The 26,281-nt window shown below is 42.0% G+C and overlaps 1 protein-coding gene across 1 annotated transcript; it reads right to left on the bottom strand.

The window, feature by feature from the left end:
* Positions 1–312: 312 nt before the first annotated feature.
* LOC141568958 (mediator of RNA polymerase II transcription subunit 9-like) lies at positions 313–8,665 on the bottom strand. The gene is given in 2 exon segments (XM_088788978.1): positions 313–2,285; positions 8,603–8,665. Coding segments are annotated over 2 exon segments (339 nt in total). The 3' UTR covers positions 313–2,009.
* Between the last annotated feature and the right edge of the window lie 17,616 nt (positions 8,666–26,281).

Raw genomic sequence — 26,281 nt, 5'->3', positions numbered from 1 at the left:
AGAAGGAGACTAGATTTTGGGTGGTGAGCACACAATGGAGTACACAGATGATGTATTATATACACCTGAAATTTATATAGTGTTATTAACCAATGTTACCCAATAAATTTAGTAAAAATTTTTTTAAAAAGAAAAGTTTCAGGGTTAGGGACTACAGTGGTTCATGGAACAGCAAATTCATTTACCCTCTAAGATCTGGTACAAATCTTTAGTGGCCAACCATCTTTCTCAAATATATCTTCGTTGCTTGCTGAAAGTATGGGAGTATGACAGGGTGTGCCCCTTTATAAAAATTATGCCTTGTTTTTCTAATTTCTTTTTTTTTAATCAGGACACAAGTTCTTTTAATTATACTCTTGAAAACCATCACAAGTCATAACATTGACAAATGCAGCAAAGCTTCCACCTCCCCCTGCCCGTGAGGAGCCCGTGTCCATTTCAGGCTTCATGTTTCATGGTATTTGGTCAGAGCCTTAAAACCGGCCCACACACTAGGCCGAGATGTCAAGACAATAACTGATTCAGTTAAATAACAGTCCCAAAGTAGGTGTCTAATAGGCGACCGCCCACTTCAATCCAGAGCCTGCTCTTCTGTCCGAAGCCACTGGAACCTGACATCTCCCTCACACCTCCCTGAGCTCCCAATAAGCCTGCCATCTTCTGACAGGTGGCTGCAGGTTGGCATGAACCGAACCCCTGCGAAAAACGTCTTCAACCAACACCTGCCCACAAGGCCAGTCGGCGAGCATCTGTCAGAGCCCTGAACTGGTCAGCAGGTTATGGACTCCTTTCTAGGTCTAAACAATACTCGCTTACTGTGCTCACCGTAACCTTGAGAGGGAAGGCAAGGGCACACAAATAAGATGTCCCACCTGCAGAAAACGAGGGGCGTTTGCACACATTTTATGAACCAGGACTTGACCCTTAATGTCTGGGTCTAGCTCGTCGCACCTCAGAACTGAATCAGAGCTATACGGTCCCACCTGGCCAGGTACGACCAGAGCCGTCACCCAGAACTGCCCTTCTCCGAAGGCAAAGTGCACACGAACCCCTATCTGCAGCGCGGCGATGTTCATGGTTGACTCTACGAGCAGGCCAGAGGGGAAACGTTTCTTACACCAGGACAACGGGAGCCTGAAACGCCGGAAGAGGCGGGGTCTGCACACCTGGACGGCTGCCTGCGCCTGCGCAGAAACCACGTGTCCTCCCGCCCGCGGGAAGCGCTGTGGGGTGTGAAGTGGTCTGGTCCTTCTCAGGCATTAAATGGCTGCCTGAGCCGCCGGAAGGTGACAGGAGACAAAGGGAGCAAGCGCTGAAGGTAACGAGCACGTGTAGGTGTTGGAGACCCCGGCACAGGGGCCGGCAGGCAGGGATCCGGGCTGTTACAGTCACGGGCTCAAACACGAAAGCAAACAAAGTGTTGCGGGGAAAAGGCTGCCCTGTAGTCTGTCGGAACAGCGCTCGCTCTCTCACAGCCTCCTTGACCATTTAAACCCACGCCATGTGACTAGAGGCCTACTCTGTCCAGTGAATTCTATGCAAATGTTTCATGATTCTGCTACAACAGAACAAGGTGTAGCTGGTACATATTTCACACCCGGGACCGGAGGAGAGGGAAGGCAGGAAGCACGGGAGATGCCTCCTTCCCTGCTGAGCTCCTCAGATCCCAGAGGAGCCCAGCCCCCAGCAGGTGGCCCCTCCCCAGGGACAGGGCTAGGGTCCTCCAGCCCCTCTGCAGCCTCCAGAAACATTCCTCCTCCCACAGCAGGCACTCCCGTTATTATGCCTCTAGACACGCGGATATACACAAGGACGCCCCCCCGAAGCCAAGCTCCGGGGCTGGCTCCTCCCACAGTCAAGGCCAAGTTCAGCTCAGGAAGCAGTACAGTAGCCCCTCCCTACTCAGCTACGAAGTTCGGGGCTGGGCTGGGAAAGAAGCCCTCCCCAAGGGGCAGTGAGGTCGCCTGCTCCTCCCCTGCTCTCTCGGGCCTTCCCCGAAGCCGCCTCGTCTACTCCTTGGGGATCTCGAGCATGCACAGGCTCTTGTACTTTTGCAGAAGCTCATTCTTGGTCCTGACTTGCTCGCGGAGGCTGTGCAGCTGTTGCTGCTGCTGCTCTGGGCTCAGGTGGATGCCAGGCATGGTGCTGATGACCTTTCACATCTCCTGGAACTTGGCCTTGAGGGCGTTCAGGTCCTGGTGGGTGTCCGGGCTGTCCTTGTCCATGCATTTGATGATATTGTGAACCAAAGGTAAAAAGGAGTAGTTCTCCTTTGTTGCAAGCACCTGTAAGGGCAGTACCACACTTCAGTCTCTTCCTGAAAGTCAAGGGGACATTAACCCCTCGGCAGGCCGTACGTCCCTGTGTGGTACTCATGACGCGAGTGGGGAACAAAGTCCCGGCACACAGGTTCAGATAGAGTGAGTGTGGGGACAGAGTCCCAGAGACCAGTTTCCAGGCTCTTGGCCTCACGTGGAAATGTGCTGACTTGGGTAGTAGATGGCCGTCAGCGGTGGCTGATTGACCGGCAGCTGTAACCAGTTAGCCAATTAGCCACTGATATAACTGCCATGGCTGCTTTGGGTGGTCAGTCGGTCGGTTGGCAGGCAGAGAAGGGGACAGCAGGTTGCAGGTCGTGTGGCTCCAGCCTCCAGTGAGACCATAGTGGTATGACTCCCCTACCTATGGCTCCGTGGGTGTGCCTTTTTGGCCTAGCCATATCCTGCGTTCTTATGTGGGGAGCGGGACCAGAGACCCCGCAGGCCTCCCCGCACGACACATGGCGCAGCAAGCAGGGTCTCCCACATGACAGTGAGTAACACAACTTCATTTGGGAGCCAATATCCCTCCAGAGGCCAATGCTCTGGTAAGCGCAGAAGGCTATATAGAACAGAATAGAATTTAATAATGAACCAAGTCCCAGAATCAAATTGAAGTGGAGAAAATCCCTGGTCCGGGAGAGACGGCAGGGCCCACGACGGGTCTGAGGCGAGCTGGTCTTGCAAGGAAGAACTTCAGGGAGTCCCGGAATATCTCAGCTTGCACCTTGCAGAGAACTCTGTGGGATCGTCCAGAAGAATATCCTGGAGAATCGTTCTGGAGTGTCTGGCTCAGAGCCTCGCAGAGGGTCTTAGCTGGAGCGCCCAGTCAGACCACTCACGGCATTGCTCTGCAGTTCTGCTTTTATCCTCTTTTACTTGAACTTGTTTACTTCTTAGCTGATAACCAGAAGTTGTTTGCCAGGAGTTGTTTACTTCTTAGGTGATAACCAGAAGTTGTTTTGGTGAACGTGTTTATCACTCAATTCTGTTATGCTCAGTTTCACACAAAAACATGTTTTTTACTTCACTCTTGTCAGTCTCACACATGTGCGACCACAGTCCTGGCCCTACCAGTAAACAACTTGTTTTGCAAACCTCAATCCAACATATATAACACATTTTATATGCTCTATATATCCTCTTTCATGCCCACAGAGGACACCGAGCAGAGGCCATGTGCTCCAGACTCCATCAATCAGTCAGCGGACCAGAGAGGCCTGCCCAACAAAGGCATCGCTGACCCTCAATGTCACTTCCGCCTTGTTTTTCCTAAGTTTTTATAACTGGTTTGATTTCCTGCAATTGAGCCCTTGACAAAAAAATAGTGTTTTACACATGACGATGGCTTGTTCTTTTGGAAAGTTATTTTTATTGGTTTTATATCGCCAATTAAACCAGTATGATTATTTCCTAGGTCCCAAAGTGGTGCATGGATCTCTCAGCCTGGGTGCTTTCCCAGCACGGTGTGAGATTGCCACTCTGTCATTCCCCTTTTCTAGGGAAGGCACAGCGTAACCAAGTTGTGGGGACAGAGTCCCAGGGAGCAGTTTCCAGGCTCTCAGCCTCACGTGGAAAGGTGCTGGCTCAGGCAGTAGATGGCCATCAGCTGTGACTAGTTGGCCATCAGCTGTTACCGGTTAGCCATTAGCCACTATATAGCTGCCACGGCTATGCTAGCAAACTCAGATTGCAGTTAGCAAGGGGTTGGTCGACAGAGAAGCGGACTGCAGTCTTCGGATCATGTGGCTCCTGCTTCCTGAGTCTCCAAACCAACCACCAGCAAGAATATAGTGGTATGAATCCCCTAGCTATGGCTCCATGGATGTTCCTTTTTGGCCTCCCCATATCCTTCATTCTTGTGCGGGGAGCGGCACCAGAGACCCCGCATGAGACCCTGCATGACACAACTCAAGGGTGTTTTTTCCAGGGAGCTCCACAAACACTTCAGGAGAATCAGGAGAAAGTAAGAATGACTGTTCCTGGGATAACCTGTCTGCATGAGAACTGCAGAGAAAGAGGAACAGCTGAAAAGAATTCTATTGTTGTCGGGTAGAGTCTTTTAAAATGTTAATTAGGTCAACATGGTTTATAGTGTCAAATCTTGTATATCTGTACTGATTTTATGTCTAGGTGGTTATCAATTACTGACAGAGGAATGTTGAACTCTCTAACTATAACTGTGGCGCCGTGTTCTCTTCCTTGCTGTTCTATCAGTTTTTGGTCTATGTATTTTAAAGTTCTGTTATTCAGGTGTATGCACATTTAGGACTGTCATACCCTCCTTTGAATGCAGCGCTATGAAGCATTTCTCCATTATCCTAGTAGTAGGACTTTTAAAGTCCACTTTGATATTAATGTGACTACTCCAGGTGTGTCTTACTTAGTGGTTGCATGGTATACAATTTTTCTTTCTTTCACTTTTAACTAGCTGTGTCTTTATATTTAAAGTGGGTTTCTTAGAGAGAGCATATTTGAGTCTCGCCTTTTTACTCCGTCTGATAACATCTGCCTTTTTCTTTTTGCAGTATTTAAACCATTTACATTTAAAGTAATTATTAATAGGCTGCACCTTGATGTGGTTTTCTGTGTCTCCTGTACTTAGGGTCCATTGACCTTCTTGGATCTGCTGTGTTCCATTATATTTGGAAAATTTCAGGACATTATTCTTCAAATTTTTTTTCCACACCCTTTTATTCTAGGACTTCAATGACATGTATGCTGGACTATTTGATATTGTCCCATGAGTCCCTGATATTCTTCCCCCCCGTTTTCATTCTTTCTTTAGCTTTTCTTCTCTGATCTTTTCTTTATAATATCTATTCTGCTATAAAACCCATGTAGTCTTTATTTTTAAAGTATCTTCTATTTCTCTCCTGATATTTTCTGCATTCTTGAGCATATTTATGATAGCTGTTTCTGTCTTTGTCTATTAATTCTATACATATACATACATCTCTGTTACTTATGGATCTGATTCTACTGATATATTTCCCCCCTGATTATAAATAATATTTTCCTGCTTCTATTCATGCCTATTGATTTTTTTTTGAAAAAATTTTAAATTCTGGTAATATGCATATAACACAAAATTTACCTTTGTAACCATTTTATAAGTGTACAGTTCAGGGGCATTAAGTCCATTCGCATTATTGTACAACTATCACCACCATCCATCTCCAAATGTTTTTGCAAAACTGAAACCCTGTCCCCATTAAACATTTACTCCCCATTATTGCCCTCACCCCACATTGTCAACAACCATCCTACTTTCTATTTCTATGAATTTGACTACTCTAGGTACCTCGTATGAGTGGAATCATACAATATATGTCCTTTTGTGATTGGCTAGCATGTCACTGGGCATGTCTTCAAGGTTCCTCCACATTGTAGCATGTGACAGGGTTTCCTTCCTTTTTAAGTCATGCCTATTGATTGGATGCTAAACATTGTGACTTTTACACTGTTGGGTCAAGATTTTGTTCAATTCGTATAAAAAGAGTGGGATTTTCTGCTAACAAACAGTTTTAAATCCCTAGTAGTTTAACTGTACTCCAGAACAAAGTGCAACAGTTTTTCAAGGAAGAAAATATCCAGTCCCATGTATTTCAAGGTTTTTCCATGCCGAATTTCTTCCCACCCCTAAGTGAGCACCAATAATTTTATAGTGGATAAGTCCCAAATCAGATTGCTGGGTAAAAGAAAACTCAGGGGCACTAAGCAAAAGGCCAATTTGAAACCCCATGTTGGTATCAGTGAAGCATCAAAGCACCATAAATCTAAAAACACATGTCCAATTGACTCATTTCTATTACAATAAATTATATTTATATTCCCAATATATTCTAGACTCCATTAGGATAGCACTTGTCATGGACATCAGACTTATACTCTAACTTATCCTGTGTATTCTGAGTAATTGTTGGAGGTATCCAGATATTTAAAACTCCTAGCCCTCCAATCAATCATATGTTCTAAAAAAGATATCCACAACGTTCTAAACCGAAAGAAACACACATTATTCTCAAAATTTCTCGAAGGGTTAGTTTATTACCTTTCCATGCATACCCCACAAGAAACAGTTCCCACAAGGGGGATAAGACAACTAAAAAAGGTGGTTCGAAATTGTCTCTAACCTTCACAAAAGTCATAAATGATGGTGCTTCAGTTCCAAAGACCCAACAAACTAACCTAAATGCATTAACTAAAGCAATTGTGAACAATTGTATAGCCTTTGATGGGCTTTTAGTCAGTGAAGAGGGAGTAATGCTATAGCACATACTCCTTGTTACACAAACATAAGTACCACAGGGCAAGTAGAAGAGTCTGTTACTAGGCTGAAAAAAAATGACCTAACTCTCTAAAACAGACATAACTAGATTCTGGGACCTATTGGCTTTGAAACCCGCAGCAAACATTAATAGTCATTTTGTTTGTGTCACTTGTCTATTTTAGTTGGTTTATATGTCCTGCCCAGAGTTTTAAATGCTACTGCATAGCCATTGTCACATCAGATGGTTCAACAACTCATCCTACAACAGAAAGAAAAAAAAAGAGAGAGATTAACCTTGGATCAACTGCAGAGTATATTTAATAGATGTTTCTGATCTTAACCAACAAAATCTTGACAAGGGTAAAAATCTGTACATTGTGAATTAATGTCCTGTGGCCTGATGTCATTTGTCCTTGGCCAAAAGAAGAACTGAGAGAGAGAAAAAGCAGCCCTTGCCATCTGGAGCTGATCTGACTTTTGTGGCTGGATCTCAATATGATCATGAACCTGTGTGAGGCTCACAGCCAGGCCACTTTGTTCTGTTGGACACTAAATTCTCACAGACTATCAACCTCAGAGGTTACTCTGTGATCAGGATAAAATGAAACAAAACAAGGCTGCTTCATAATTTTATCTAAGAACAGACACAAATAAGGTCACTGTGGTACCCACAAAGTACCCAGTTGTAGAGCTGTCCCCTGCTTTCTAATAGGAATCAATCTGGCACAAATCCCTGGTTTCCTTGGACCCTCCACCAAGTCACCCACATGAAACCCAAATCCTGTCAGAGGTTCCTTCTGACATCCTCTCACTGACACAGCCCACAGGTCCCATGGTGCCCAGTCTCCTTCCCTGCAGCTAGTTAACAGCCCAGTGTGGTCAGTTACACATGTTCCTGGTACGCTGGCTGCAGGGCACTGAGAAGTCAAGTGCACATCAGTGCAAGGGCTGCTGTGGAGTGGGCTTGGCCAGGGTTCTGACACTTCCTGCTGTGCTCCCTTGATCCCCTCACACCACTGCTCTCTGTGCCTTTCTTTACCCAAATGCATAAAACAGGAGCCTTCTGTCTTGAACAGGGCTGGTGTGAAGAATGAAAAGAGGCTAAAAACCCAAAAAACCAAAACCAAAAAAAACGAAAACACCCCAAAAGATGGAAAAAAGTGACTGTTACTATTCTTACTTCTTATAATTATAAATTATTCTAACCACAACTCAAGATTTGGGCTCCAGAAACACAGATCTTGCCAGGGGACCAAACTACAGGCTGCATGAGAGGACTGTGTCTAGCCTGGAGCAGCAGTGTCTGCATTTAGCCCTGCCCACCACCTGGTTCTCACTACCTCTTCCCTGGTGTGAGCTGGTCAGCTGGCAGCTTGGTCCGAGCAGTGGGCTAGGGCAGGCTGCACTGGCCATAGCTCTCAATGGTTCAGGCACAGTTCCTTGCAGCGTGGTGCTCCAACTGCCATAGCCATTGCTGTGACTCCACAGACCACCCAGGTGGGCCAGGCTAGCTCAGAGTGGGCTCACCCTGCAGGGGCAGCAGAGGGGCCCACAGACGTGTGTCCCCTCCATCTTACTGAGGGAACTCATCCAGCCTCCCCTGAATGAAAGTATTACCATTAGCTTTAATGTCTATAAGATCAACCCCTTCTGGGATCTATAGATTATCTCCTAATTCTACAAGTGTAACTTTTTTAAAGGAACAGGTGGTCAGACCCCCACCTTCTACCTGGGACTAGATCCTGTCTCGTCCATTCTCCCCTTTGCAGAAGAGAGGGAATTGCAACAGATGTCTCCTCCCATCCCAACCCCATATCTTTTACCTGTGACCCAGTGATGGATTGCAAGTTTTAATTCACCCAGCACTCTTACGTTTTGTTTTTTTTTTGTAGTTAAAATTAACTTATTTATTTTTGTTGTGCTAAAATATATATAACATAAATGTTAGGCCATATTGAAGCCAGGAACAGGAACTTCCATATCTTAAAAGTCATCTTGTCTTGCTTTGTACCTTGTACGTGCTGGCTTGTGTTTGCCTTAGGCCCGGAGAAGCCATCTGGAATGTAGAAACCATCTTATCCTGTCTTGCTTTGTACTTTGTTTGTCTCCTAGGGGCTTGTGATCAGTGGGCCTGAGCAGGCCTGGGTGGTCCGGTCCGTTGGAGGCTTAGGGGCCAGGGTGTGGAGCTGGAGGGCTTGGTCATGCCCCAAAACCCTTTGTTGCTAGAGTCAATGCAATGAAAACCCCCTGAAGCATTGAAGGGATATCAGCCTCCTTTACCCCTGCTATAAAACCCCATACCCTGTTTTGCTTGGGGAGGTCATAGTCTCTTCTAGTTTGACCTTCCACAGCTCAAACACACCAAATAAATTCTGATCTCCCACGACTCATTCCTCCAGCCATGCCTAACAATAAAATTTATCATTTTAACTATTTTTCAGTGTACGTTTCTTTGGCATAAAGTACATTCACATTGAAGTTCAAGTGGTGGCAGCATCATGAGGAGGAGTGAGACACTTCTTTGTCTCTCCCCTTCAATCTACAACTGGTGGGACATCTATAATGCAACAAAGATTCCTCTGCTCAACACATGAGAATGCCTGAGATGTCTACAAATCTGTACATCTGAAGGGAGGTGGAGTAAGATGCATAGGGAAGGTGGAACTGGGGAAATAGCAGGGATGGTGCCCACAACCCCAGTTCTGGGCCATGGTAGCCGAGCCTATGACCCCAGTGAGTGCAGTAGCAGTGGCAGAGATAAGGCCTGTGACTCTACCCACCTCTCCATCAAGGCCCTTATGAAGGAAAAGAAGGGCAGCAGTCACATTGGTACCCACTACTCTGGCTCCCTCCCCTGGCTGTGGCAATGCTTGGTAGCAGAAGTGGAAACAGCACACGTGACCCAGGGCTTCCAGCTGCTATGGCACCAGAGACCACAGGGAACGGGGCAGCAGTAACAGCGAGCTTGAGATGCTGCTAACCCCCAGCCCCCTCCATGCCATGGGTGCGTGAGACCCAGACAACCCCGCTAGCAACGGGGGCACATGCTATCCCAGTGACCCCAGTGGTGATGCCTGCAACTGCAGTGAAATCCATGCCTGTAGTGATACTGGCAGCAACAAGTAACCAGTGACTCTGGAGGCACAAGCAGTTACAAAGAGGGCACATGTGACACCTCTGGCAGAGGCAGAGGAGGGTGGATAGTCTTGACTCTCAAATATAACAAAAGTCAGCACAGGTAAGAGAAACCAAAATTTGCGCTATAGAGGTCACGTACTGAAAAACAAGAGAAAAGCCTCTAATTCCAACCTGCAGAATTGTTAAAATTAAACAAAACTGTACCTAAATAAGAAAAGTGTTCACTATTTCAGATGTGCTGACAGAGGAACAACTCATTCAGTACCACGAATAATCACAGTGACATAGCTTCACAAAAAGGAAATGACAATTCTCCAGAAACCAAACTCAAAGTCATGGAATACTGCGATGTAAATGATAGAGAATTCAAAATGGCTATCATGAAGTAACTCAACGAGATACAAGGAAGCCGAGAAAGGCAGTTCAATGAGCCGAGGAATAAAATTAGTGAACAGAAGGAGTACTCTACCAAAAAGATTTAAACTCTAAAAAAGAACCAAACAGAAATTCTGGAGCTGATGAACTCAATAAATGAGATTTAAAAATGCATTAAAAAGCAATACACATAGAGCAGATTACATGGAAGAGAGAGTTAGTAAGCTTGAAGACAGAAATATAGAGATGACTCCGGTGGAAAAGAAGAGAGAACTAGAATTTAAAAAAAATAAAAGACTCTGTGAGAACAAGCTGTAATAGAAAGGGCAATATGCAGATAATGGGTCTTCTAGAAGGAGAAGAAAGGGAGAAGGGAACAAAGAGCCTACTTAAAGAAATAATAGATAAGAACTCCTAAAACTGGGGAAGGAGCTGAACATACAAGTATAAGAAGCTAATATTAGAACACCTAATTATCTCAACACAAAAAGACTTTCTCTAAGACACATTATATTAACACAGTCAAAAGTCAATGATAAAGAAAGAATTCTAAAGGCAGCCAAGAGGTGGGGGCAGACAAAGGAACCCAATCAGGTTATCATCAGATTTCTCAGCCGAAACTCTACAGACCAGGAGAGAGTGGAATGACATATTCAAAATATTGAAAGATAAAAATTGCCAACCAAGAATAATCTATTCAGCAAAGTTATACTTCAGTTATGAAGGAACAATAACAGCCTTACCAGACAAATAGAAAATGAGTTCACCAGAACAAAATCTGCTTTACAAAAAATGTATAAGTAAGATTTTTTTAGTTTTCAGTTTTTTTGTTTTTTGTTTTTACCAGAAATAAAAAGGCAAAATTACAGAAAACTTTGAGTAAGGTGATAAACAGACAGACAGAACCAGAAAATTGTGACTCTTTTACAGAACAGGGTGTAAACAATTATAGCATAAAGCTTAAAGGCGAAAAAAGCATTAAAAATAACTATAGCAAATTCAGTTTGGTAATGAACACACAACATAAAAAGAGATAATTTGTGACAACAAGACCATAAAAGGGAAAGAGGAAAAGGACAGAACTTGTATAGGCAAAGGAAGAGAATACACTATCAGAAGAAAAGGGACTATTTTATTTATGAGACATTTTATATAAACCTCATGGTAATCACAAAACAAATATCTAGAGCAGAGACATGAAACAGAAGAAGAAGAAGAAGAAGAAGAAGAAGAAGAAGAAGAAGAAGAAGAAGAAGGAGGAGGAGGAGGAGGAGGAGGAGGAGGAGGAGGAGGAGGAAGAGGAGGAGGAGGAGGAAGAGGAGGAGGAGGAGGAAGAGGAGGAGGAGGAGGAGGAAGAGGAGGAGGAAGAGGAGGAGGAGGAGGAAGAGGAGGAGGAGGAGGAGGAAGAGGAGGAGGAGGAGAGGAGGAGGAGGAAGAGGAGGAGGAGGAGGAGGAGGAAGAGGAGGAGGAGGAGGAGGAGGAGGAGGAAGAGGAGGAGGAGGAAGAGGAGGAGGAGGAGGAGGAGAGGAGAAGAGAGAAAGAAAGAGGAGAAAAAAAAAGAAAAAAAAGAAAACCACCAAACTAAAATGGCAGAGAAAAACACAGGGTAAAGAAACAATGTAGATATAGAGCAATCTGAAAACAAAAGATAAAATGGCAGTAGTAAGTCCTCATATACTAATAATCACCCTAAACATAAATGGACTGAACTCACCAATCAAAAGGCACACAGTAGCTGGATGGGTCAAACAAGAAGACCCAATTATATGCTGCCTCCAGGACACTCACCTCAGTTCCAAAGACAAACATTGGCTCAAAGTGAAGGGCTGGATGATGATATTCCAAGCAAATGGAGGCATAAAGAAAGTGGGTGTAGCCATACTTATGTAAGAAAAATAGAAGTCAAGCCTAAAAAGGTTGCAAGAGACAAAGGTGGACATTATATAATGATAAAGGGGACAACCCAACAAGAAAACATAACATTTATTAGTGTATATCTAGCCAACTTAGGAGCACCAAAATATATAAAGCAATTATTAACAGCACTAAGGGAGAAGCTGACTGCTACACAATAATAGTAGGAGACTTTAGCACCACAGTTACACCAATGAATAGAGCTTCCAGAAAGAAAGTCAAGGAGTCGCTGTCATTAAGTGACACATTAGATCACATAGCCTTAATTGATACATACAGAACATTCCATCCGAAAGCAACAGAATATGCATTCTTCTCAAGTGCATGAAACGTTTTCCAGGATATACAATATGTTGCAACACAAAACAAGTCTTAATAAATTTAAGAAGACTGAAACCATATCAAGCATCTTTTCTGACAACAACAATATGAAACTAGAAATCAACTACAATAAAGCTGGAGATGAGAAACAAAAAATAAAAATAAATAAAAATAATAGGAAAAAATCAAAATAGAAAAAAAGAAATCTGGAAAAATCACAAATACATGGAGATTAAACAACATGCTACTGAACAACTATTGGATGAATAAGAAATAAAAGGATAAATTTAAAAAAATACATGGAGAGAAATGAAAATGAAAATATGAACTACCAAAATCTATGAGACACAGTAAATGGTACTAAGAAGGAAGTCGATAGCAATATAGGGCTACCTGAAGAAACAAGAAAAGCTTAATTTAACCTTACACCTTAAGGAAGTAGAAAAAGAACAAACAAATCTCAAAGTCCGTAGAAGAAAGGAAATAATAAAAATCAGAAAGGAAATAAATGAATAGCAACTAAAAAGACAACTAAAAAATCAAGGAAACTAAGAGCTAGTTCTTTGAAAAGATAAAAAATGGACAATGTTTAGACTCTCTGAGAAAAAATACAGAGCACTCACATAAATAACAGAAACAAAAAAGAAGTTAAATAGATATCACAGAAATACAAAGTATCATAAGGGATTAGTTTGAAAGTATATACACCACCAAATTGGACAACCTAGAAGAAATGGATAAATTCTTAGAACCATGCAAACTTCCTAGATTGAATCATGAAGAAATAGAACATCTGAATAGATTGATCAGTAGTGAGGAAATTGAAACAGTAATCAAAAACCTTCCAAAAAACATAAGTCCAGGACCAGATGGCTTCACTGATTAATTCTATTGAACATTCAAAGAAGATTCAATACCTATGTTTCTCACACTCTTCCAAAAAATTGAAGAGAGGGAACATTTAACTCATTTATCCTGATATCAAAACTGACAAGGACAACACACAAAAAGAAAATTACAGGCCAATATCTCGGATTAACATAGATGCAGAAATCCTCACCAAAATATGTGAATTATAAAACACAAGTAAAGAAATAAAAACAAACAAAACCAAAACAAACTCATAGATATAGACAACAGATTGATGGCTACCATGGGAGAAGGTGGGGAAGGGGGTGTGAAATAGGTAAAGAGGGTCAAGTGTTTGGTGATGATTGGAAACTAAACTTTAGGTGGTGAGCATGCTATTGTGTATACAGATATTGAATTATAATGTTGTACACCTGAACTTCTAAATGTTTTATGGCTTCAGCTCTTATTTTTGTTCATTGATTTAAAACTTACTCTGTAAATCAGTTAAGAGAAGAAAGAAGATGAAATATGCATTTACATCAATTTTTATAATTACAAATTGCCTTTACCAATTCTCTCTCTCTCTCTCTCTCACTGTCTCTGAATTTTCATCTGGATTTAGTTGCTTTCAGCCTGAAGAATATTCTTTAGTGTGTCTTACTGTGGGTCTGCTAGCAATGATTCTCTCACTTCTTATTTTTCTGGGAATGTACAGAGAGTGCCAAAAAAATGTATACACAGTTTAAAAAATAAAAAAACTCCAACCACCTGAGCCACTGGGCCGGCCCAAGACCAGGTCTTACATTAATTTTTGCTCTAAAAGACGCATTAGAGATGATTGTCCAGTTGGGTCTTATTTTCGGGGATACACGGTATGTTGGTGCATTTAATGTTCTAAAGTTCTTTGACGTTTTGTTCAGTTTTTCTTCATTATTTTTTCTCTTTTGTTCTTTAGCTTGCATAATTTTTCACAATCTATATTCAAGGTCATCCATTCTTTCCTCTACCAGTTCAACTATACTGTTAAACCCCTCTAGTAAATTTTAAATTTCAATTATTGTACTTTTCAGCTCTAGAATCTCCATTTGGTTATTTTAAAATAATTTTCATCTTAATCATTTCACAATATATATGTCAAGCCATTATGCTGTACAACTTAAACTTATACAGTGCTACATATCAATTATATCTCAATAAAACTGGAAAAATCAGTCAAAAAATTATTGACAGCAATAATTTTTTAGATTTATATCACTTTATTGATATTTTTTTCCTCTTTAATGCAACATTGTCATTATGCCTTCCTTTACTTCTTTAATCATGGTTTCCTTTAGTTTTGTGAACATATTTGTAATGACTACTCAGCATCTTGTCACTCTTACAGTTTTTCTTGCCTGCTTTCTGCTGTATGGATCACACTTTCTTGGTTTGTTTTGGCTGTCTCTCTCTCTCTCTGGAAACTATAAATGAAAATGAAACTATATTATAGTTCCAATAATATATTTGAGCAGCCCTAGGTACTATTCCCTCCTCCTCCAGGGCTTCTTATTGTCATTTGCTAGTTTATTTTTGAGTAACCGGTTAGATCATTTTACTGAAGTCTATGATGCCTCCTCCAACCCCAACACCCCCACACTGTGTTAAGCCTCTTCTGTTAGATATGTAGTTAGTAAAATTTTATTATTCATAATTTTGATTTTTTTTTTTCCATCTTAAAGAAATCCCTCTAACATTCCTTGTAATACTGGCTTGGTGATGACGAACTTTAGCTTTTTCTTCTCTGGGAAGCTCTTTATCTGCTCTTTGATTCTACATGATAGCTTTACTGGGTAGAGTAATCTTGGTTGTATGTCCTTGCTTTTCATCATGTTGAATATTTTGTGTCAATCTCTTCTGGCCTGCAAATTTTCTGTTGAGAAATCAGCTGACAATCTTATGGGAGTTCCCTTACAAGTTACAAATTGCCTTTCTCTTGTTGCTTTTAAGATTCTCTCTTTGTCTTTAATCTTTGCCAATCTAATTATAATGTGTCTTGGTGTGGGCTTGGTTGGGTTCATTTTTTTTTGGGGGGAGGGACTCTGTGTTTCTTGGGCTTGTATGTCTATTTTCTTTGCAGGTTAGGGAAATTTTCTGTCATTATTTCTTCAGATAGGTTCTCAATCCCTTGCTTTCTCTTCTCCTTCTGGTACCCATATGATGTGAATATTGTTACGCCTGATGTTGTCCCAGAAGTCTCTCAAACTATCTTCATTTTTTTGAATTCTTTTTTTTCTTTGTGCTGTTCTGATTAGGTGTTTTATGCTACCCTGTCTTTTAAATCACTGATTCTATCCTCTGCTTCATCTAGTCTGTTGGTGATTCCTTCTAATGCATTCTTCATTTCAGTTATTGTACGCTTCACTTCTGACTGATTCTTTTGTATGGTTTCTATGTCCTTTTTTCATGCTTGCCATCTCTTTGTTGAAATTCTCACTAAGTTCCTTGAGCATCCTTGTAACCATCATTTGAACTCTGTATTTGGCAGGTTGCGTGCCTCTATTTTGTTTAGTTCTCTTTCTGGAGTTTTCTTCTGTTCTTTCATTTGGGATGCATTTCTTTGTTTCCTCATTTTTGGCTGCCTCTCTGTTTCTATATATTAGGTAGATCTACTATATCCTCAAGCCTTGGCCAAGTGGCCTTATGTAGTAGGTGCCCTGTGGGGCCCAGTGGCACAGTCTCCCTGGTCACCTGCACCAGGTGCTCCAGGTGTGTCCCTTTTGTGGGTTGTGTGTGCCCTCCTGTTATAATTGAGCCTTCGTTGCTATTGGCACATCAATGGGTGGGTTTGACTCAGGCTGATTGGCTGTGGGGTTTTGCCACATCCACAGCTTACAGGCTGCTGTGTAAGGGGCTTACCCCACTGGGTGGGATTTGCCCCAGTGGGCTCTGGTGTCTGTTGAGATTGCCCTTTGTGTGTGCCACTTGTGGGGCTAATTGGGCAGTGCTCTGCTGTGGTCTGAAGCCAACCTCCAAGTATGTTCATTCTGGGGCCTCTTGAGAGGGGCTCTGGTGCAGGCCAAGGCCACCCACTGCCTATAACCAACTGGGGGCTACCTGGTAAGAGCTGCAAAGTGAAATGTGGTTGTTTGCTGTCTGTGTTAACCCTGGAGGTATGTGGGAGAGAACACTCTGTGAACCAAGGACATCTGCCACTAGTACTGGGCCTGGGGCAGCTCTACAAAAAGCCAGGACACCCTGAGGCCTGCTACCACCTGCCAACTCCCTTAAGGTGCAGTAACCGATAAAGTCTCATGTGGTATGTAAGTTGGGTGAGGCAAGATGTCAGGGAGTCACTTGAGTGAGAAGAGTTGTGGTCACAAAGTTAATGTAAATTCTGGTTTGGTGCCAACGTTGAGTCTGAAGCTACTCAGCAAAAACCTGAGAACACGTCAAGGCCAGTCACCACGTGCCTGGGGTCTGCTGGACTCTGATAGTTTTTCAAAAAAGAGTGCAAGGCTAGGTGCTCTTGGAGGAAGTGCCTCCAGCATTTAGGTAGTTGGGTTGGGTGGGGTCTCAGTAAGTCAGCAGGGCAGAGGTGCAGAGCTCACCAGACCAATCAGATTCAGATTTGGTTGTAAGCATAGGTGGAGTGCTCAACACAGGACAGATGGCACCTGACTGCTGGCTGCAGCAGAGGTGGATCCCCACACAGGGAAAATGCTGACTGTCCTCCAGCCCTCGTTCCAAAGCCACACAACTCAGTCTGCCCCTCATATGTCTCCAATACCACCCAAGTTACTATCCCTCTGCTGGAACCCAAGGTGAGTGCTGGGGAATGAGAGCTGCCTCAGTAACTAGAACATTAGCAATTAAAGAATCAGCAACAGCATTGCCACGCGTCAGTGGTCCCAGTAGGGAGGTGTGGGCACGTATATGGGTAATGAAAAATGGATGTTGTCGGGTTCTAACAACCTGTTGAAGCTGATTAAAAAGAAACTGGAGAGATGGGTTTGAGTTATTAGACAGTAAAGCCATCTCGATATTTTTTACTGTGTGAACTACATAAGCTGAATCAGAGACAATATTTAAAGGTTCAGTATAATCTTGTAAGGCAGTTAGCACAGCAACTAACTCTGCTCTCTGTGCAGAGGTACAATTAGTTTGAATGACTTGTTGATTTAGTTCACTTACAATTGCGGCCCTGCCATTACTAGACCCATCAGTAAAAACTGTTACAGCTTTTGAAATTGTCCTGGGGGTATTCAGAGTTCTGCTCCCCATTGAGAAAGCAGATCTCGACCCCACAAACTGATTGGAATATCAGCGATATAAGGCTGTAAAAATCCTTTTTGTCCTTCTGGCCCGAGGCAAGGAAGCATGCAGGTGCTCTGAAGCAGTCCTGCAGCCTCGCCTATCCCCACAACATTAGTGTTAGATGGTTGTACTTGCCAATTAGCCGGCCAATCGTGAGAATTTATTACAGAGATGTCCGCACCAGTGTCCATCAATCCTAAGAATTTTTTATTGTGAATCTTAACTTCACAGACTGGGCGAATGCCAGAAATCTTTTCTGCCAGAAAAGCACCTGCTGATCCGGTACTTCCAAATCCTCCAGTTCTTTTTTGGGTTCCCCTCTTTTTGGGGGGTACATACGGGATTAAAAGAAGCTGTGCAACTCGCTCTCCCTTTTTAGCAGACCAAGGGACTGAGGAGGACATAACAATCTGAATTTCTCCCTTGAAATCTGGATCTATTATTCCAGTGTGGACTATAACTCCTTTTGATGTTAAGCTTGAGCGACCAACCAGAAGTCCAACTGTATTTTGAGGGATTGGTCCAATTATTCCTGTGGACACACGAAGGGGGGTTTCCCCTGGAAGCAGCAGTATATCTTGAGCTGTACAAACATCAACTGCAGCACTTCCCTCAGTGGCAGGGGTTAATTGTTGAACAGATAATTTTGAGGAAGAGGCACCGTCTGGTAATTTTGAGGTGCCGCCTGACTCAAAAACGCCCCGGTTATTGTCTGGGCCTGGGGCTGGCCCCGCTTCCTGTTTCCCTGAAGCGGGGTCCCATCGTTATGATATTTAGATTGGCATTCCGAGGCCCAATGGTTTCCTTTTTCACACCAAGGACAAACCCCGGCTTGTTTAGGACCCTGGGGAGAAGGACTTTGTAGCCGGGAGCCACTTTTTTTCTTAACTCTGCAATTCTTTTTAGTATGTCCTGGCTTGCCACAATTATGGCGGGTGCCAGAAAACTTGTCTCTTCTCTGAATTGCCCCTGTAATAGCACTAGCTAACATAGTAGCTTTATGGTCCTCTGTCCCCACTTCTTGACACAGCCTAAGATATCCCATAGCATCAGTTTTTCCTTTTTGTGTGCCAATGGCACGCTAACAATCTTTGTTTGTGTTTTCAAAAGACATAATTTGTAAAATGATATCTGAGGCAGCAGGATTAGTGATTTGTTTATTAATGGCTTCTTGCAAACGGGCAAGGAAATCTGAATAAGGTTCCTGTGGACCTTGCAAGATCTTTTGAAAAGAGGAGGGAGTTTTTCCCTCTATCTCAATCTTTTCCCATGCTGCTAGACAAATTTGTTTTAATTGTCCGACAGTCAATTCTTCCATATCTAGCTGATCACGGGTCTCAGTCCAAAGTCTCTTCCCTAATAGCTGGTCAGCAGAAATATCTATATTATGAGCCTGATTTTGTCTCTCCTGTGTTTCTGCACCATCAATCCACCAGGTTTTAAATTGAAGGAACTGAGGAGTCAGACAGGTCTTAGCTAAAGCTTGCCAATCAGCGGGAATCATCCGATTGCCATCAGCAATACCTTTAACAAGGCCGACGGTATACGGAGAAGTGACTCCAAACTGCAAAACTGCTTGTTTTAATTCTTTTAGCAATTTGAAGGGGAAAGGCTCATAAATGGCTTCATGGATCCCTTCAGGATGGTCTGCATTAGGGGCTTCAGCCTGTCCAAAGATCCCTGGAAAATTAAGGGCATCTATGTCTCCTTCGAGTTTAGCTTGATGCATGCCATGCTCTATAGCTGATAATGAAGAGCGCGTACCCTTCTTAGTTGTCTGAGGGATACTTTTACTGAGAAAGGGATAATTGTTTTGTCTAGCAGGTTTGGAAAGCCTCCGCGTTTGTTTTAACAGGAAGGTGGCGGAGGCAGCCAATGAGACGGAGGAGGGGGACAATCGTCCTCAAAACATTCCTCTGGGTCTGGATATAGAATTTTAGGGATGACAGTGGACGCCGTCTCGGACCCCTCATCATCATCTCGACCCTCTTTTGTCTTTTTAAACTGGTCTATGTCATCTTTTTCTCTCTCTTCCTCTGAGTCTGTTTGGAGCGGTTCCAAAACTGAGTGGATTAGCTGGAACGTTTCCCAGGTTGAACTGGGGAAAGACAGTCCGTTGGAATGTACTTCACTTAGACTTTGTCCTACTTCTTCCCACTTATCCATATCAAGTGTCCCAAGGTTTGGAAATCAGGAACAATGAGTCTCAATTACTTTGAGGAGTTCCTCTAATCTTTTTACTGAGGTTCTGTGCTTTCCCTTCTTAAGAAGCTGCTGAAGCAGGCAGATGTAAGGTCTGGACTTGCTTTCTGCATTACCCATGTTAGTAATTAAGCAGGAAAGAAAAGAGAAGGACTTTCACTCCAATTCCACTCTGATGCTCGGCCGGCCGTGCCTCTCTCGAGACCTTAGAACACATCTTGGCTAAGGCGTGGTTGTATAACCCCCAACCCTGGTTGGCGAGATGCCAAATCGCCGTTATGCCGTATGACGCCTTACGGAACCGCGGTTACGAGCCCAGGCAAACTCCCTAGTCCTAAAGGACGGTGGAGCTATAAGCATTCACTCACACAATCACACTCCTTCACACGAAAGTGTTCGTTGTTTCTTTGGAATTCCTTCGTTACCCTGGATAAATTCTCCAAGTCCATAGACTACCTCCTTACCCCAGGCAGCGGCTGCGGCGGATTCTCGGAGTCCCTTCACCGTGTCTGCAGATCCTTACGACTCAAAGTCGTCCTTCCCTTCTCGAGCCCCACGTTGGGCGCCAGATGTCGCGTCCAGCGCAACACAGGCAGTGAAGGTGTGAGGAGGGGCAGTTTGGGTTAAGTTTTTAAGAAAGAAACAGAGACTTAATGCAGTTAAATCTCTCCGAAGGCCAGGGGTCTCTCAGTCTCAGAGGACTGGAGCCCAGAATAAGGCCGACTGGGGGTTTTTATTGAATAGGTATGCAAAAACAAGAGAAAGCAACATTGTTTCTTACACGTCTCTGAAACTCACACATCATAACAGAAAAATATTTATCTCAATCACCCTTTATCAGTCAACAGCTGAAGCACAAGGTCCCACAATGTCCTAATTAAGGTATGTACCTTCTCAGGTCAGAAGGGTCAAGTCTCTTATTTTGTAAGTTCCATTGAGCTAAGTGGAGAGAACTGATCTGTATTGTTTTTGTAACTTCTCTCACAAACAGGTGCCAGGGAAAAGCCAGAGCCGGCAACAGCTTTTCCCAGGCAGGGGAAGGGGAGGCAAGGCTCCTTCCCATATTTTTCTAAGGCAGCTCATTGGGGGTCCCCACTCGGTTCCGCCTGGCTTAGGTTGTATCTCCCATGAGAATCTTACCCGTCTTTGGCTGCAAACCATCTTTTGGGGACCAGACAGAGAGACATAAGGTGTAAACACAAGGATGGAACAGAGTCCCAGAAAGGCACAGTCTCACAGACTCTTCTTTCCTTAAGGAAAGACACGGGGGGACAGTTGGCTAGGCTGTTGTGTGACTACAAAGGGCTTTGAAAAACTTCTGCTTATGCCTGGGAATCCTGAAAGCCATGTCATGCCCCGGGAGGGGTACACACTCAGAAAAGCCCAGAGAGGGCACTAAGACCTTCAAGATTTAAGACCTCTGACAGACCTTCAAGATTTGTCCAAGCAGGAAGTCAAGGTGAAGGCAGAGTTGTGAGCTGCCTGGCTGAGTGTTGGAGGTGTGCCCCAACACAGACACAAATCCCAGTGGTAAAGATTCAGGCAGCGTGCTGTGGTTGGGTACAGGCATTCGGGGAAATAGTTGTCAAATCACTAGCTGACAACTGAGCTAATGGAAAAGAGATTTCACTGAGCACGTGACAAAAACAGTCTTCACAGAAATAATTTAGATAAGTCACTAAGCAAACAACTGCCGCCTGCAACAAGCAGCAACAACAAACCCTGGGGATGGTGCCAGCCTGACTTCCAGAGTTACCTGCTATAATAGTCAAAATTTCCAGTTATCAATAAAAAATTACAAAAAAACAGTAAGTATGAGATAATGAGATGATGAATGTTGACTAAACTTATTGTGGTAGTCATTTCACAATACATATAAGTCAAATCATTATGCTCTACACCTTAAAATTATACTGTGTTGTATGTCAATTATACCTCAGTAAAACTATGGTGAAAGAGAAAGTGTGGCCTATTATAAGAAAAAATGAACAGAAACTCTTTGAGGAAACAGAGACGTTGGATTTAAATCAACTGTCTTAAATATGCTCAAAGGGCTAAAGAAAACCATGGGGGGAAAACTAAAGGAAACCAGGATGACCTGTCTCAATAAGTAGAAAAAATATCAGTAAAGAGATAGAAATTATAAAAAAAAGAACCGCATAGAAATTCTGGAGCTGAATAGTGCAATAACTGAAATGAAAAATTCACCCGTGACTCAGCTCCAGTTTGAGTGGGAAAAAGCCAGTAAACTTGAAGATAGGCCACTTAAAATGGTCCAGTATATTGAACAGAAAACAAAAATGATGAGGAAAAATGAGCAGAGCGGGGAGAGAAAATGATAGCATAGGAGGCACCAGGGGCCAGTCCCTCCAAAGAAATGCCAAACAAAAACAAACAAACAAACAAACAAACAAAACACAAGCAAAAACAGTCAGAACCAAGTTTGTCAGACAGGCCCACCACAACCAGATGTAAGGTGGCACTTCCACACCTGGAGAGGCAAACCAGGAGGACAGAAGTCTACTGCGCATCCCCTCCTGTGAGGACTCACTCAGAAGTGGGCCATTGTCTTCACTCCCAGCTCCATACCCCGACTCAGAGATTTTGCCTTTGGGGAGAATCAGGCCACAAGGCAGATAAATCCTAATCCCTTCCCAGAGGAACTAACTTCATTTGTAATAGAGTGTGGAGACGTTCAAGCCTAAGCGGGCTCTTAGCAGTGGAGGATGTGATGAAAGGCATTTGGAAGGAGATTGGTAGAATCATCAGACACACAAGCTAAACAGTAGGCTGGCTGGTTTGCCCAAGAGAACCACGGAACCATGGATGAAGACATCTAAGGGGAGCCCATCTGGGGTCAGAGCAGATCTCAAACACTGACCTCTACAAATATCCCTTCGAAGCACTGAGAATAAAATGGGTTTAGCCTGTGGATCAATTTATGCCCCAGGGTATTGTTGGAAACAACAGAGGAATCAGCACATAATTAGTGCTTTTGAACAGCTGGGTATAGTCAGGGAAAGAGACAGTCAAAGAGAACTGTACCAAAGCCAGTGTCATTCCAAGGTGACATGTATGTATAAGGCTGTGCCCCCTGAGAATTGACATCACAGACTTAACATGGCAGGGATGAAAGTAGACCACTAAAATAATCCAGCCAGTCACTGAACAAAACAACAAATAAGTAATAACAATCCAGGAAGAGAACCAGTAACTAGAATTGTTACAATATGTTACCCAAAATGTTCAGAATTCAACAACAAAAATGAGACATGCAAAGGAACTGGAAAGTATAATTCATGCACAAGAAAAAATTCAGGCGCAGAAACTTCCAGTTAATGAGATCAGATATTGGTTTTAACAGATAACGCTTTCAAGTAGCCATTATAAATATGTTGAAGAAGTAAAGAAAGACATGACAACAGTGCTGCATCAAATAGAGAATATAAACAGACATAGAAATTGTGTGTTACAAAAGAATCAAATGGATATTCTGAAATTTAAAGGATGATAACTAAAATAAAAAATTCCCTAAGAGAGCTCCACAGTAGATTTGAACTGGCAGAAGAAAGAATGTGTGAATGTGAAGGTAGATTCATAAAGACTGTGCAACCAAATAATGGAGAGGAAAAAGTAATAAACAGACCCTCAGAAAAAATGTGGGACACTGTTAAGTGCATTGGCGTACACATAATGGAAATACTAGAAGAAGAGGGGAGAGAAAAAGAAGCTGAAAAAAGCATTTGAGAATAATGGCTGAAAACTCCTCAAATTTCTTGAGGAAAAAACCCACTACATATACAGCAGACTCAACTAATGCCAAGTAGGATACACGGAAAGAGATCCACAAATAGACACACCATAAAAAAATGTCAAAAGCCAAAAACAGGGAGAAAAATCTTGAAAGCAGCAAGAAAAAAGACATCACTTACAAGGGAACCCCAATAAGATTCAGACTTAACTTCTTCCCCAGAAACAATGGCTATTAGAGAACAGTGGTATGCCATTCAAAGTGCTCAAAACAAAACAAAACTAAAACCCCACACACAACTGTTAACTCTATATCCATCAAATAATCTACCTTTTAAAAATGAAGGTGAAAGAAGACATAAATAAAAACAGAGAATTTGTTGGCTAGCAGACTAACCTTACAATGAATCTTAAAGAAAATTCTTCAAGTTGAAAGCAGGTGATCCCAGATGATAATTTAAATCCACATGAAAACAAAAAGAGCAAAAGTAAAGGTTAATTATGTAATTATAATAGTATAAATGCACACTTTCTCCTTTTACCTCTTATTTAAAAGTAATCATAGGGGGTGGCCAGTTAGGTCAGTTGGTTAGAGCGTGGTGCTAATAACACCAAGGGTGCTGGTTCAATCCCCGCATGGGCCATTGTGAACTGCGCCCTCCTTAAAAAAAATGAATAAAATAAAAAACAGTAAAAGTAATTGTATAAAATAATTGTATATTACATATACACATCGTACATTCAGTATGTATATACTAAATTCTTGGACCTATAATACATAAAAATGTGATACATATGCCATAACAGCACAGAGATGAGTGGCAGCAAAATGAAATGACTCCAGATGGTAACCTGAATTTATAAGAACAAGTGAAGATAAGTAGACAGGATAAATAGAAGGCTAATATAACTAAACTAATAAATATATCTTGCTCTTCTTTCTACTCATTGCTTCTTTGAAAGACAAAGTTATATAAAGTAATAATTATAACAATACATTGTTGGAGTAGTAAAATTTATAGATGCAATATGTATAAGAATAATACCATTATTGCAGTATTGCAGGATTCTGCATTTTTCTATCTATGAGGGGTGCAATAAAAATGTGTACAAGTGGACACTTTGGTCAATGTTGCTCAAGCAGTAGTTCGCCATAATTAGAAGTGTCTGGACACTAATGGTAACTACTCTGAGCACCTCTTATCATTTCAGAAGTCAAATGCGACTTGTATTCACCTTTTATTGGTATATGTTGAGTATTACAATTTTAATAGTTTTTTTCCTTTCTTAAAATATGTATACATTTTTGGGGGCACCCTCTGTATTTACCTTTACCTTTACCAGAGAGCTTTATATTTTCATATACTTTCATATTGCTGTCAGCATCTTTCATTCCAACTTGAAGTACTCCCTTTAACAGTTCTTACAAGGCAAGTCTAGTGGTGATAAACAACCTTTTGTTTATCTGGGCAGGTCCTTATTTCATCCTCATTTTGAAGGAGAGTTTTGCAAGATATAGTATTCTTGGTTGACACTTTTTTTCTTTCAGTACTTCGAATATATCATTTCGTGGTCTCCTGGTCTGTAATGTCTCTGCTGAGAAATCCACCAATATTCTAATAGGAGCTCTCTTGCACATGACAAGTTGCTTTTCTGTTTTGGTTTCAAGATTTTCTCTTTCACTTTGACAGTTTGATTACAGGCATAGCTCATTTTATTGCACTTCACAGATATTGCATTTTTTTTTACAAACTGAAGATAAGACACTTCACCAGCAAAAAGATTTTGACTCCCTGAAGTCTCAGATGATAGTTAGCATTTTTTTTAGCACTAAAGTATTTTTAAAGTAAGGTATATGTATTCTTTTCTTTAGACATAATACTATCGCACACTTAAAAGACTACAGCATAGTGTAAACATAAAAGCATTGGGAAACAAAAAAAAGAAAACCCTGTGTGACTCATTTTATTGCAATATTCACTTTATTGTGGTGGTCTGGAACTGAACCCGTGATATCTCCGAGGTCTGCCTGTATGTGTCGTGGTGCAGGCTTCTTTAGGTTTATCCTGGTTAAAGTCCTTGGAGCTTCTTGAATTAGGATGTCCATTTCCTTCCTCGGATTTTGACCATTACTTCTTCAAATAAGCTCTCTGCTCCTTTCTCTATCCTCCTTCTGGAACTCCCGTAGTGCATATATTGACCAACTTGAAGCAGTCGCATAAATCCGCTTAAACTTTCTTCACTTTTCTTTCTTCTTTCTTCTTTTTGTTCCTCTGACTCATTAATTTCATATGACTTGTCTTCTTTGAGTTCATTGATTCTTTTGCTTGATCAAATTGATTATGGAACCCCTCTAGTGAATTTTTCAATTCAGTTATTGTATTGTTCAGTTCCAGAATTTCTGTTTTGTTCTTTTTAATAGTTTTTATCTCTTTGTTGGCACTTTCATTTTGTTTTTGCATCACTTTCCCGATTTTGTTTAGTTGTTTATCTGTGTTCTCTTGTAGACCATTGAGCTTTTCTTTGGTCGACTTTTAAAATTAAATTTATTGGAGTGACATTGGTTAATAAAATTCTATAGGTTTCAAGGGTACAACTCTATAATACATTTTTATATTGCATTTGTGTGTTCTCCACCCAAAGTCAAATCTTCCATCACCATATATTTGACTCCATTACCCTGTTGTACCTCCCCCAACCTCCCTTTCCCGCTGGTAAGAACTATATTATTGGTATCTATGAGTTTTTGTTTTTGTTGCTTTCAGTTTTATGTCCCACATATGAATGAAATCATATGGTCCTCAACTTTTTCCATTTGACTTATTTCTCTTAGCATGATATATTC

This window comes from Rhinolophus sinicus, chromosome 12, assembly GCF_057876585.1.
Source record: "Rhinolophus sinicus isolate RSI-liver-muscle chromosome 12, RSI-T2T, whole genome shotgun sequence".
Lineage (NCBI taxonomy): Eukaryota > Metazoa > Chordata > Mammalia > Chiroptera > Rhinolophidae > Rhinolophus > Rhinolophus sinicus.
The sequence above is the reverse complement of the archived record's forward strand: the minus strand, read 5'-3'. Positions and strand labels throughout refer to the sequence as shown.